Below are 14429 nucleotides of genomic sequence, written 5' to 3'. Positions count from 1 at the left end.
GTCTGAAGATACGATAGAGTAATACCGTGGAGTCAAAGCTGGGTTAGTTTATGATCTGTTTCTGGTAGCATCGGGATGACACGATGAACACGGAGACATGTGAGCATTTCAAGGAAGAACGGAACAAGGGGACAGCAGATAAGTAAAAAGGCATAATTTTCTCAAGGCATCGGCTCTAGGGACGCCCAAACTACTCGTACAAATTACCATGGCCCAGACAAGAAGAACGAAAGAAGAAGAAGCCAAATCTTAAACGCTTGCAACAAAACGACAGGCTCCATCGTACCAGCGACGAGAATTGTGAGCGAAAGCGACCGCTAGAACAAGGAAAGAGCGCCCCTTTAATCGAACAAGAACCTCCCCTCACGCAACAAACGGCCTGATGTTGAGCGTACTGCCAAAGCTGTTGAAATTGTCAAAGCCGTAGTCCCCGCCGTTGTTCGTTGGTGTCGTGGTCGTCATGGTCGTAGGCCACCGCACCCTCACGCCCATGGGCTGCAGCACGAGGAAGCTATCCGTGTCCGCCAACGACGAATCCAGGGAGTCCGGACTCCACGCGCGGCCAGTAGTAGTCGTGTCGGTAACGGTAGCAGTCGAGGCCCGCGAGGCGATGGGCTCGCCATCGGCGCCGACGCCACCGTACGCGCTGTCGGCACGGAACGACATGCCGTCGCTGCTGCTCATGCTGGCGTCCCAGTCGACGAAGTCCTGACCACCAGCCGCGGCGGTAAACGCCCATTCATCCCACAGCGACGACGAGAACTCGGGAGACGTCCCGCCGCCGCCGCCGTCCTCCCCCATCAACGTCGTCGGCGAAGCCGTCATCACCGACTCGACGTAACCACCGCCATCACCTTCAAACAGCAAACCGCCACTGCCAGCATCCCCCTCCTCCTCTCCCCCCTCCTCCCCACCACAACCAACATACCCCACGCACCCCGCCGTAAACCACTCCCCCAACCACCCCACCCTTTCCGCGCTCCAATCGTTATTGCCGACATTGCTCTCAAACATGCGCCCCGCGATGCCGGAATGGCTGCCGCCGCCAGCGCCCTCGGTCAATTCCTTCAGGGCGCGCAGCACCCAGCGTTGGCGCTCGGCCGACCCCGCGTACACGCCGTGCGCGACGATCAGCCCGACGTCGATGTACATGGCGCCGAGCGGGCGCACCGCGCGCGCGTGCTCCCAGCTCATGCAGACGGCGCGCGCCATGCGGCGGATGTCGCGCTCGAGGGCGGGGATGTTGCGGGGGGGTGGTGGCGGCGAAAATGACGATGGTGGGGGCGGTGGTGGTGTTGTTGGGGGGGAGGATGAGGCGGGCGAGGCGGTGGGGGAGGTGGTGGTGGAGCCGTGATGGTTGTGGTGGTGAGGGTGCCGGTGCAGGCCGACGATGATGGACGACGAGATCATCCGCATGTTCCAGAAGAACCACAGCACGAAGGCGACGCCGGCGTCGGCGAAGCGGTACGCCTCGGGCCACAGGTGCGCGTGCTCGGGCGCCGCCGCCACGCGCTGCACGCGCCGCGGGTCGGCCAGCGTCGCGTCGATGTACGGCTTCACCTCGTCGAGCATCCTGTGCAGGCTTTCGGCGCGGCGGAGGAGCGAGAGGCGGGTCGAGGGCGAGACGCTACCGCTGTTGGCGAGGTGGGCGCGCACGTCGCGGGTGAGCGAGGGTAGTAGGGAGAGGGTGCGCGAGATCTTGAACATGGAGGCGCGCGGCTCCGTCACGCCCGTCGTGTCGAAGGCCACGGCCTGCCATTCGCGCGTCGCCAGGATGTCCTCTTTCCCGGTGAAGATGGCGTCGAGGCCCTGCATGGGATTGGTGGTCAGCAGCGCAGGGCTGAAGGTAGGGGAGGGATGGGGGAACGTACCACGCCCACGGTAATAGCTCGCAGCAGGGCTCGCTCGAACGAGGAAGGGTTCTGGAATTCCTTGGGACCCCGGAGCTCGAGGATGCGGGCGGCGCCGCCCAGGTGGGTGATGAAATTGCGATTCGTGCCGCAGATTCCTGTTGCCTGGCTCGATCAGTCGGGCTGCAGGCGTCGGCGAATGCAGGGATATTACTCACATATGCTTCGGTGATTGCCAAGAGCACAGTCGCGCAGAGGGTCGACGTCGACTTGACCTGGACCGGGTCCTGGATGGCGGCGTGGAGGCTCTTCAGGGCTTTGGCGTACAGCTGCGGGTTGATGCTGGTCTTGCTGTGCTTGCGGATGATGGCGTCGTGCGTCGTCGTCAGGCAGGCCGTCGCGTCGTTCAACGCCGTCGTCGAGCCCAGCCTCCGGGGCACCTCGCCTATGAATGGCCCGAACAGCTTGATCTGATTCGACGGGCCCTCTTCGTTGAGCGTGGCCACGAGCCTCGACGTCAGGATCTCGACGCCCGACAGCGGAAGCGGCTGCGGCAGGCCCCTCTGGCGTTGCAGCGGCTTCCGAGATAGCAACTGGGTTCGTTGGTGTTTTGCGGGTGTGGGTTCGCCCTGCTGGTCGTCGCTGACGATCTTCATGGTGCTGAACATGGCCCCGCTCGTCGTCAACTTGGTGCGGACGGTCTCGATGTCGGTGCACGGCGGCTTCTGGACATCGTGTTGTGTGGGCCGCTCATTGGGCGCAACGGCGGTGCGGATGGTGCTCTGGCGGGCGCGCTGGCGGGGCCCTTCGTCCATGAACTTCCCATGTGGGTTGGATGGGCCGGGACACTCGCGACGGCTGCGGCGGCATTGCTGGCAGACGGGCCAGTTCTCGTCGCACTGTTGTCACGCTCGCGGGATGAGTACGCATGCGGCAGCAGACTAAGCGGCGAGTAAGGAGAGACTTACGCGGATCTTCCTCAACCTGCAAGTGGCACAGCCTTTGCTCTTGGGCACACCAACCATGCTTACACGTAGGAGGAGAGAGTGTTTGCCCCTTGGCGGATGTTATAGAGTTTGCCGGCGGTGGAACAGTGAGATGCCCTTTGCGGCCGGGGGTTTCTGCTCCGGGCGACGGTTTGGGGGCCACGCGGTTTTATAGAAGCTGGCCCAGCGTACAGGCTCGCGCTGCTGCAATGCGAGGCCCAGCAATGCCCCCCTTGGTGCTGCACCCGCCGACATGGTTGACGCGATCTGTGGCACGCTTTCCCTCCACCACGCCCAGGCACCAGGCCGCAGCAGCCCAGGGCCTGCATCGGCGCGGGCGATAGGGCTGATGATGCGCAGGGATGGCGAGGCACTGTCACCGCCTGCCCGCTAAGCAACGGCCGCGAGCACGCCAGGCGGGAAAGTCGCCGTCCGTTGCATGATGGCATGGCGCGCGTGGGCGGCGGCCGCTTCGGCCTAGCGCTGGGGGGATGCTGCGGCGAGGCCGGTGGGGGCTGCGTGCGATAAGGCTGACAGGCTGCAACCGCCCGCTCGTGACCCCGCTGCATGCGGCCATAGGTAAGCGACGGCAAAGGCCGGGCGCCAGCGGCGGCGTGGCATGACCCCAGGCCGCGTGCAAGGTATAAAGAACGGCGCGGGGAGCGTGGAGCGTTGCGGGAGTTTGGCTCTCGAGGGATGCCTTCTGCCTCGTAGGCGGCGACCCCGGCGGCCTCCCGGCTGCCTGCTCCTCCTCGGGCCGTGGCCTTACACGTGCGAGACCGGACGGCCAGGATTGGGCGTGGCACTGTGGCTGTGAGGATGGGCGCAGGAGAGATGATGACAAAGTGCAGAAACAGCTAGGCCGTCTGGCACTCGCCGGCCCCCTGCATGTCTTCTGCTCGCTTGGTGCGTTCCTGCGCGCCTCTGCCCACTGCGTACAGCTGTCAAGACGGTCAGGTCGAGGGCAGGAAATCACTGAGACGGTCCAGGCTGGTCGGCGGTTTCCTTGCGTCGGGGGCGCTGTAGCAGTCTTGCGTTGCAGACCAGCGGGCGCGGGCGGCTGCAGACTGCGTCACTCGGTGATTCGAGATGGAGCTGCAGCTTTGGGCTGCAATTGGCTGGCATCCTCCGGCCAGAGACAAAGGAAAGGTAGGGCTCTCAGCTCGCTCACCGTCCGCGCTGGCGGGTCTGCATAGGGCAGAGGCTTCGGCTGGGTTGTCTCACCGTGGACGTGGTACTGGGAGAGATGTGATGTGATGTGATGCGATCGCGAGTTTCCAACTCTGGCCGGCGACGAGGCCGGACGGTGGCTCCAGCTCCTCCAGCTCCCTCCGGCGTCATCATCACTCACTCTGCTGCTGCGGTCCGATCAACCCGTATCAAGCAGGGCAATAAGATTAATGATAGCGGCTGCGATGATAATGACGCCACTACGCCGTCTGCCAGGCCACGACCCGGCGATGACTCCTGCGCCGGCCCGATACAGAGAACCCTCCAGCCCTCCAGATCGTCGTCTAGCGCGGTGCTTGTTTCCCCAGCTTCCATGCTGCCGTGCAAATGTCGTCCTGCCCGTGCGCTGTTCAGGAGTGACCGAGGACTACTGATGCGCAGCGTGGCAGCAGAGCCAGCGTGCAGTGGCCCAATTGCACGGCCTCGGCGCCCGTCATTCAATCGCTCCTTTGCTCTGTCATTGCTCGCTAGCCCTTCTGCTTCCGGCCTAGACGGCAGCCAACGAGGCTAGGGCGCACAGTGAGGGTCATACGCCGCGGGAGCACGAGTGCCGAACCAAAGGCGGGGTTCGCAGCTAGCTACAAGGAGTCGTCCAAGCCCTCGGCCAGCTGGATGGCACGACCCCCGACTCCTTTGGCGCATCGCCGGCTTGAGATGATCAAATAAAGCGGGTGCTGCTTAATAGAGCGACAATAAAGAGGCACCTCGCCTTCACCCATCCATCCCGCCCCTCCCCCCGTCCGTGCCTGTAGATCCTCCGCATTCTCGCCGCACACTGACTCGCTCCTCTTCTTCCCCTCTTCTCCCGACCTCGTCGCACCCGGCTCCTACATCCGCGCCCACTTCCGCCCGTCGCGCAGTGCTCAAACTCGTCGAACCCCTGCCAACCGCTGCACCGCATCGCCCGACACCCGTCCAAGATGCGCTCCTTCGACGTCGCGCGCGCTCTCGCAGCGCTGCTTTTCTTCTTCGCCGCTCTCACCGCTTCGCTCCCCATGCCCACCACCCTCCCGCCCCTGCGCAACCTCCCGCGCGCCTCCAAGGGCCAAATCGACTACACGCGCGAGATCCTGGAGCCCATCCTCTGCCCCGCCGCAGGCACCGGCGCGTGCGATGCCCAGTGCGGCCAGCACGCCGCCGGACTGACGGGCAAATGCGACCAGAACGGGTGAGTTGCGCTGCGCTTCCTCCCTCGCTGTTTCTTTGTCCTTTGCAACTTCTGAGAACGGCTGCGCTGTTGTGTTCTTGTCTTTGTTGGAAAGCTGTCGAGAGGTCTCTTGTGTCGAGTCTGCAGCTGGTTGCATCATTGTGCGCGCGAAAGGATACCGGTGCCCTCACTTGATCACTTCATCGGACTTGTTTCTCTCCAATCGTTCCGATGTTTAATCAGATTCGAATCGGATAGCCCGCTGACGGATTCCTCACAGCAATTGCGTCTGCGCCGATGGCCAAGGACCAGTTCGTCAGACCGGCGGCCTGCACGCGCAGTCTTGATCACTTTCTCCTCGCCGGCCAAACCCCCCGACTTTCGAAATTCTCGTCTGCGATACGAATGCACTGCTTCTCTTCTTCCTTCAGCACTCGGGCTATCTCCTCTGGATACTTCGACTGCTGCACCCCAATTCGACACGGTTTTTCTTTCTTTCTACCTCTCGCTTTTGCTCTTCTTTTTGCTTGGAGTACAGAACGGATATACCCAACCTCAATCACGGTCGCTAGCGGTTTTTCTTTTCGACCATGATGGATCACGATGATGAAGCCATGAAAAAGATGGGCATGGATGGAGATGGGAGAACCGGTTTTTAGCATGGAGGATATACCCACGGTCGCTTGTCGAGAGATTCTTTTTAGCTCCTTTCTTTCGCGTTTGATTTACGCTAAGGGGTGGGTGAGGGGCTTTATCATTCTCATTTTCGTTTCCCGGTAACAGAGGAGGATATACCCACACTATCGTTCGGTCATGGATGCACTAAGAGGCTGGGATTTGCTTATGAAGGATGCCGTGGTGGTCATCATCCTGGTCAGAGAATGCGAGGCGGACCAAAGAGAGAGAAGCGTACCGAGCGGATATACGGAAGTAACGTATTGCAAGAAGTTTTGCGAAGAAATAGCTGCATTATTCCAAAGGACTAGTGCCACTCGATGTGAACACATGTGTAATGTACTTCATAAGATGACAACAACCTTACATTGCGCCTGAACAAGGTTTACACCCCGACAGCTATAGTTGCTTTCTATGCCAGTGGCTTTGGCGTTCAACTTGTTCACGTAAATGGCCAAGTTTGCTTTACTATCAAAAAGCGTCAACGGTGATCTATTCAAGAGCATCCTTGGAAGTGCCGAGACTGTCGATATCACAGTGTCATTTGTTTGCTAAGGGCGTGGTTAAACGTCCATCCCGAGGAGCACTGAACGGAAAGAGAAAGGCTACAAGTTACATCATAGCCTGTGACTAAAATTCCCCACTGCCTCGGTACACACTGTCCACCTATAACAGTATCAAACGCCTCGTGTGCTACCAGACGGGTGTTAAACCTCGTTTGTTTTGATTGTTTCCTCCTCCTCTAAATGGTCCGACGCCACTGACGCCGGCAACCCCGTTCGCTAATTAGACATATACGCTGCCATACCTCCACACTATCCAGCCCCCCAAGGACCTCAACAGAGCCAGCAGTAACCCCGCACCCCAACCTCTCCTCCATCCGGCCCAATCTCCCATCCCCCAAAAAATTAACCCCCCCATCTACACCTCCGGCCTCTGGCCCCACGCGACATAAAACGGCAAGTACATATGCCCATCCCCCCTCTCCATCTCCCTCCTACACCCCGCCACGAAAACCCCCACCTCCTCCGCGCTCCACCCCAGCACCCGCGTAAACACCGCCAACACAAACGCCTCGAGCCCCTCGTACGTCTGCACGAAATTCCACGCGCCGATCGCCTTGAGCGCCGGGTCGCGCGCCCACGCCCCCACCGGCAGCTTGCACAGCCGCGCCTCCACCCGCACGAACCCCGCGTCTTCCATCCACGCCGCCAGCCGCGGTCCGGGGGAGACGGTGCGCCCGATGCGCTCGCAGCCGACGACGAGTAGGTCCGCTAGCCGCGCCATGGCGCTGTCGGCGGGGATGCTGGCGTCGTCCGAGCGGTACTGCATCTCGTAGTCGGAGAACTCGGCCCAGCCGCCTGGTGTGGTCGCGAAGTAGGCGCGTCGCATTAGGCGCGGCCAGTCGGCGATGCTGCCGGCGAGGTAGCGGCAGTGGATGAGGTCGAAGGGGGGGCGGTCGCTGGGCCAGTCGGACTCCGCGTCGTCGATTTCGAAGCGGACGTTTGGGGGGACTGGTTGTTTTGCCGCCGGGTTAGTGATGGGGGTAAGGGGGCCTTGGGTGGAGGAGATGGGGGGAGGTTTGTGGAGAATGGGTGGATGGGGATTGGAACGAGAAAAACAAGGATTATCGGGCTTTGGGTATGTGGAAAGGGGGGGAAGCAGGGGAAACTCACCCCAGTGCGGCTGGATGGGGGACAGGTCGTTGCCGATGATCTCGGCGTCGGGATACGCGTCGCCAGCCTCGATGGCCCAGATACCGGTGCTGCGGTTCGCGAAAGCGCGGGGGATTGTCAGTCAGCAGAATCCACGCGACGACGCATGTGCGGGGAAGCGAGAACCTTCCTCGCCCTACGCAGAGTCGTGTAACGATTCCCCAGCGCTTCCCGGTGGGGAGATTTAAGAAGGAGGAGGGCGGAGGGGGGACGTATGTGGATTGGCTATACGACGTACCCGGTGCCGACGTCGAGGATGCGCTTGGGCGGGGCGGACAGCGGGGCCAGGAACAGCTTGCGGCCCTTGGCGAGCATCTGCATGTGGTGCACCATGTCCAGCCGGTCCTGCTCCTTGTCGTCGTTGGGGAAGTGGTACGCGCCCTCGCGGTAGGCGTGGAAGCGGCGGCCGTGCTCGACCTTGTAGTCCTGCACTGACGACGCCAGCGACGTCGAGTAGCTTTGCCTGGTGAGAAGCGGCGTCAGCAAGACAATCCAAACGTTTGGCAAGGTTCGGACCATCTACATGTCGGAGCCCGCAGCGGAGTCGCTGTCGAGCGAGGTGTCGACCTCGAGCGCGGGCTCGGTAGTGGGATTGCTCATGGCGCAGGTTGAGGCAAATCGAAAGGAACCGCAGATCTGGTACGGGGAAGAGTGAATTGGATTACTGCTGCACCCGGCTGACAGGTTTCTAGGAACAATTGAAGAAGCAGGCCGGGAGGATGAAGAGGGCGGGGCCCGTCTGACCACCAGGCAAAGCAAAGGACAATATGTGACGAACGACGGCCGGTCCACCAGTCAGCTCATCACGGACCGTGAGCAAGAGGGGCAGCCTTGCGACTCCGAAAAAGGCAGCCCACTAACGTCCACGCCTCCTAGCGCCGCGGACCCTATACTGAAACAGTATCCTTGCACTCTGCTGCGGCTCACCACCCAGAGCCAGCATTAGACTTGGGAAGTGTCCAGACTTCGCCGTCTGCCGTCTCTGTTGCCATCGGCCCGCGTCCTGGCGAACACGGCTCTCACCGAGTGACGCTGGAGCCAGGTCCAGCGGGCTCTTGCGCAGAACAAATTTCATGGTCCGAACAGCCAATTGGCTGCGGGCGAGAGAGAAGTGGTGGAGAACGGGAGCGGAGCTTGTCAACAACCGGACGTGTCGGACCCACGACAGGGCCGGCCGCCAGGCGGAGTGGGGGATCTGCCCATCATCGGCCTGGGTCGTGCAGGATAGAAATCCGACGAGACTGAAGCGGCCCCGATCCGGCGCCTCATCGTCGGTTTGGACCACAAACAACGTGAGCACGAGCTGCGGTGGTTGCAGAAGAAGGAGTGGTCGGCGCCAGTGGATGAAGATGGTGGGAAAGAGGGCGGGAGAAGAAAGAAGGTTGTGGGGTGCGGGATTCCACTAATAATTAGACCTCCAGACGGCTCGCGACGGGCCGCGTAACCGTCTCCAGCCATCCCGCCGCCACCGGAGGCCACGAGTCGACACGGACCCCCGAACCGCAGTAGTAGAGTGGCGCTGATTCAAGGACGCGAGAGAGTTGTTGTATGGTTGGTTTGCTCAAAGTATACCCCCGATCACGCCCATGAAAGCACTCACGAAAACAACCCCATCGCACAGCCATGCAATAAGAACAATCATCTATCATTTCACGTCTCTATGGACCCCCCTCGTCTATCAGACAACCAGCAGTTCCGCCCCACGCCTTCCATGCCGCCCACCCACCCCCCTCAACTCTCCTCCTTGATATCATGCTTCCCGACAATACTCAAGAAAACCTGATCCAGCGTCGTGCGCCCGACCGAGTAATACGCAATGCCCAGCTCGGCCTTACTCCTCTCCAACTTGTCAAACAGCTCCGCGATCCCCATGCCGCCCGCACCAGCAGCAGCACCAGTAGCACCAACCCCCCCCCCTCCGCCTTCCGCCACGGCGCCGTAAACCTCAACTGCCCATGCGCGACCCTCTCATCCACCACGGCGCCCGGGACACTCCCCTTCACCCACGCCCGCACCCTCCCCACCTCCTCCTCCCCACTCGCCGGCGCCGACGCCAAGACGAGCTGGACGACCCAGCCATCGCCAAACCTCGCCCTCAACTCCTCGCCCGTCCCAACAGCCAAGAGGCGGCTTGCCAAGAAAGCCGCGCGGGTCGCCAGCGCATCCGCCTCCTCCATGCTATGCGTCGTAATGAGCAACGCACGACCGGGCGCGGCGACGGCCTGGAGGGTGCGCCACATGACGCGCTTCGCCGCGGCGTCCATGCCGGACGACGGCTCGTCGAGGAGGAGCGCGGCGGGATTGCCCATGAGGGCGACGCCGAGGCTGAGTTTGCGGCGGTTGCCGCCCGACAGCGCGGCGGCCATGCGGTCGCGGAACGGGGCGAGCCCGACGGCCGCGACGACGGCGGCGACGTTTTGCTCGACTGCCGGCACGCCCCGGGCGCGCGCGTAGAAGCGCAGCTGCTCGGCGACGGTCATGGCGTCGACGGCGTCGAACTGCGGGCACACGCCGAGGAAGGCGCGGGCGGCGGCGCGGCGCTGCGTGACGCTGACGCCCTCGACGAGGACGTCGCCGGCCGAGTCGGACGGGTGCTCGTCGCCGCGGATCAGCGAGATGGTGGTGGATTTGCCCGCGCCGTTGGGGCCGAGCAGCGCGAACGTCTCGCCCGCCCGGATCCCGAACGTCACGTCGTCGACGGCCGTGTTCTTGCCAAAGTGCTTGGACAGGTGCAGCACCCGGAGCCGGTCGGCCGACTGCTCGGTGCGTGCGGCTTCCGCCCGGACGTCGGCCCCGCGCGCTTCGCTGCTGCTGCTCTCTTCGACGTGGCGTTGCTTGTGCGTCGGGCGGAGCAGCAGGAAGGCGGGTTTGTAGCCGCTGTCCCACCATACGAGCATGACGAAGAGCGCGGCTGCTTGCGCGATGAGGTAGAGGATCGGGCCGCCGTAGACGGTGATGTCGCCCGGGTACGAGGCAATGGAATCGCCGCGGCAGAGGAGCGAGAATGAGTTGAGTGACAGCAGGAGGGAGCGGAGAAGGTTGCCGGCGGGGGTGATGATGCCGATGGTGAAGTGTGCCGTCTTGATGTCGCGGTCGATGTACGCCGCCTGGCTGTAGGTGAGAATGCTCATGTATGCAATGAAGTAAAGGAGGAAGAACACTGCCTGCCCGCCAGCCATGAAGGCGAAAGCGGCGAGCTGAGAGGTGACGAAGAGGGACACAACGTAACTCAATAGGATGGAAGTAAACCCGTACAGGAAGAAGACGACAAACAGGTAGCCTGGGGAATACCAGACGTCGGACGCACCCACGAATATGATCGTCACGAGCGCCGCGACAAGGAGGACGAACAGGAAGTCGAACAGTGTGTACGCTATCCACAAGGGAGCAGCTCGAATGCCGTTGCTGTAGTGCAAAGCCCTCACCTTGCGGATCCGCTCCATGGTCGGGTACAGGGCGAAGAAACCGGTGAAGGCACACATGGCAAGACCAAAGTAGAGGATGAGCTGCAACGTATCTCCAGCACTGGCTGAATACGGAACCGCAAACGTCTGGTAACTTGTGTAGACGGTGGTGTTTGCGAGAACGCTATCCAGGATGTTCTGAGTGAGATACGACCAGAAGATGTCATAGTTGTCGGAAACGTAGGCAAACGTCGGCGCCGAATTGGGCTCGAGGAAGAATCCACCAGGCTTGACATCTGCGTAGTTATCCGCGATGTATTGGTTGAACTCGGCCAAACTGTCCACCGAGTGGAAACTGCTTTCATCAAGTCCAGAAGCGAGTGCCAGGAGCCTGGGCGAAACAGCGCTCGAGGGACCGACGGGAATAAGGAGACCCTCCTCGAGGACACTAGTCGCGGCAAAATTGACCGACTTCGGATTATTCGTCGACTTGCCGGGACTGCAGGACGCGGCCTCAAACCCTTTGAGGAACAGGGTGACCAGGCCGGCAGCGATGACTGGAATGAGGACGGCCACCACATAGGGTAGCCAGTTGCGGCGAAGGATGATGAGACGCTTGACGAAGAGCACCCAAGTCTGCTTGACGAATCCTGTCCCTTTGCCCGTCGTCATCTCCAGCTGGTCCTTCTCCGTCTTCACCTCCGAGACATGGTCCGAGTCGGAGGTCCTGCTGGGATCAGCACCGTCGAGCGTCTTGGCGTTGGCCTCCTGCACAACCGTCTCCGGCCCCGAGCCCTGCTCGTGAATCTCCTCTGCCAGCTTCAAGAACACGTCTTCAATCGTGGGCCCGTTGACCTGGTACTGAGTTATGCCTTCACGCTCCAGCGCCGCGGTGAGGACGCTGGCCTGGGCCGAATCCGCAACTTGGTAGACCGTCTTGTCGAAAAGAACCTTGCGCGGGGTATCCTCAAGTGCCTTGGGCGCGTGTTCGATCAGCGCGTTGTCGAGGACGATGCGGTATCCACCGCCCAAGTTGTGCTTGAGCTCGACCGCCGTGCCATCTGCCTTGAGGTTGCCTCTAGACAGCACCACGATAAAGTCCGAAAGGAAGTCCGCCTCGTCCAAGAAATGCGTCGTAAGCAGCATGGTGCGCGCCCCGCGCTCAGCCAACAAGATATCCCAGATCTTCCTGCGCGAGAGCGGATCGATCCCGGAGCTGACCTCGTCGACGCAGCACACGCGGCTACCGCCGGTGAACATCATGGCGAGCTGTAGCTTGCGCTTCTGGCCTCCGGAGAGCGTCCCCGCCTTGGCCTTCACCTTGTGGCCCAGGTCGCACGAGCGGATGAGGTCGGTGATCTGCTCCTTCGAGTCTCGCGTCGAGGCCTTGAGGTTGTTGAAAATCTTGACGTGCTCGAACACGGTCAGCTCGTCCCACATGACGTTCTTTTGCGGGCAGAGGCCCAGGCCGCCGTTGCCGTCCACCTCGATGGATCCGCTCGAGATGGTGTTCAGCCCCGAAATCGCGTCCAACGTCGTACTCTTTCCGGAGCCATTGGCGCCGAGGAGCACCATGATCTGACCCCTCAGTGCAGAGAGGCTCAGGTCGTTGACGGCCAAGACGGTTTCTTTGGGCGCGGCGCCGAGCCGGCGCATGACCTTGCGATGCCACCAGCTGGGCTGCCAGCGCTTGGTGAAGTTGGTCAGCTTTATCGAGACGGGGGGGCCGTCGGCAGAATCGAGCGTCATCTTGCGCGTCTTCGAAGCCGTGCCGTAGAGGGTGCGCTCCACAAAGGCGCCGATGATGGGGAAGACGAATATCTGTATGATCAGGAAGACCCAAAACGCAATGCCGGGCAGCTGCCACGGGCTGTCCGGCGCGCCCTCGACGAGATTCGCGGCCCTGTCCTGCCGCTCGAATCGTGCGAGCAGAACCATGAAGTACGTGTAGTTCATGGGCGGGAAAAGCAGGCTCAAGATGGCGACGGCACCGGCCGACTGCGTCTTGGTGACCTGCGCGACGATGGCCAGGACAATCGACACGAGCACGACCGTGATGCCGGATAGCTGAGCCTTGCGGAAAAGACTGCCGCCCAGGATGGAGAAGCTGGACAGCGCGAGGCCTGCCAACACGTGGTAGATGATGATGACGCCGTAGCTGGAGGACGGGAACACGAGCGCCCGCATGATGGCGGCCATGATGATCCAACTGGGAAGATAGATTATATCAAAGGCTAGGTGGTTGGCAAGCAAACGAGCGACCTGGGTGTGCCAGACGTGCTTGTTCGGCGTCATGGCCTCGATCAACTGCGACATGCCGAGCTCTCGCTCCGAGGCCATGTGGCCGGTCAGCTGGTAGGTGATTCCGCAGATGCCAATGAAGAAGGCCACGGCCAAAATGTTGATCAGGGCCTGCATGTACGAATGCCGAATTTGGTCAGCCCGCTCCTGGGCGGTCCTGGGGGTGAATGGATACTCGTTGACTGAACTGGGTAGCGAGGCGCCGCTGACAGAGGCGATCTCGGCGTCAATTGCGTGCTGGAAAGGCAGGATATAAAGCTCGGCATCGTTGTCGTGGTTCTCGACGTAGATGCGCTGTCCCAAAGCACCATCAGCCCTCAGCGTATAGTTCCAAATACCACCGGCCCCTTCGCTGGGGGAAGAGTGAAAGTTCGCGGCGGCAAAGCAGGTCGAAACGCCGCGCAGGGAGCTCGGGCATTCGGAGAGCAAGTCCATGTCGCTCTGCACCACCGCGACCTGCCTGCCAGCAGAGCGGACCGTGTCCGAGACGGCATTGATCACCGTCTCGACATCCCCGCCAGTCAAGCCATTGTTCACGAAGACGACCTTGTTGCGACCTCCTTGCGCCGCCTCTAGCGCGTTCTCGAGCGAGCGGACGGGCGTGGCGGAGCCGATGCCGAAACTCGAGGGCGGGACGAAGAAGTTCTTAGCATAGGAAATAAAGAACATCTGCGCTGCAGTTAGCAATGCTCTGCTGTTCCCTGGCCAGCAGGGCGACCTCTCCACACCGTCCACTCCACAATCGCCAGCATCGGTGTACGTACAAACAATATAGGCAAAAGAACGGCGCGGAGAATGGTCGACAACGGGTGCCGAAGCGCTACAATGAGCAGGTTCTTCTTGGTGAGCGTCCATGTCTGGCTGAAGACTGCCATGGTGCCTGAGTGGTCACGGTGCGCCCGTCGGACGGGAAGCAGCTCGAGGGGACGGCGCAGTATTAGGGTCGGACACTGCTGCAACACGCGTGTCAGAGGCGGGAAGGCACAGGTGCGACACGGGTGACATTGGGGCGGTGCGCGTCGAAGGATGCGCCCAGCGATCTCTGGGGGAGAAGCTCGTACCTATTAGGCGCACGCGCGCATTCTCTTTCTCTCTCTCCTAGGTGGTTGCGGTGGGCCTCA

At 61.6% G+C, this 14429-nt stretch overlaps 3 protein-coding genes across 3 annotated transcripts; all 3 read right to left on the bottom strand.

Annotated features, from left to right (window-relative positions):
* Positions 1 to 363: 363 nt before the first annotated feature.
* On the bottom strand, positions 364 to 2875 carry SLS55_006052 (uncharacterized protein; the record flags this gene model as incomplete). Its single annotated transcript, XM_066777489.1, has 4 exons — positions 364 to 1809; positions 1872 to 2015; positions 2069 to 2575; positions 2819 to 2875. 4 exons carry the CDS (start codon positions 2873 to 2875, stop codon positions 364 to 366), a joined length of 2154 nt encoding a protein of 717 aa, XP_066631584.1.
* A 3934-nt stretch (positions 2876 to 6809) lies between these two features.
* On the bottom strand, positions 6810 to 8203 carry SLS55_006051 (uncharacterized protein; the record flags this gene model as incomplete). Its single annotated transcript, XM_066777488.1, has 4 exons — positions 6810 to 7402; positions 7565 to 7653; positions 7842 to 8066; positions 8127 to 8203. 4 exons carry the CDS (start codon positions 8201 to 8203, stop codon positions 6810 to 6812), a joined length of 984 nt encoding a protein of 327 aa, XP_066631583.1.
* A 1131-nt stretch (positions 8204 to 9334) lies between these two features.
* SLS55_006050 (uncharacterized protein) lies at positions 9335 to 14183 on the bottom strand (the record flags this gene model as incomplete). The annotated part of the gene is made up of 3 exons (XM_066777487.1): positions 9335 to 9568; positions 9628 to 13977; positions 14133 to 14183. 3 exons carry the CDS (start codon positions 14181 to 14183, stop codon positions 9335 to 9337), a joined length of 4635 nt encoding a protein of 1544 aa, XP_066631582.1.
* Between the last annotated feature and the right edge of the window lie 246 nt (positions 14184 to 14429).

Source organism: Diplodia seriata, assembly GCF_021436955.1.
Source record: "Diplodia seriata strain FDS-637 chromosome Unknown scaffold_6, whole genome shotgun sequence".
NCBI lineage: Eukaryota > Fungi > Ascomycota > Dothideomycetes > Botryosphaeriales > Botryosphaeriaceae > Diplodia > Diplodia seriata.
This window is presented reverse-complemented; position numbering and strand designations above follow the sequence as displayed.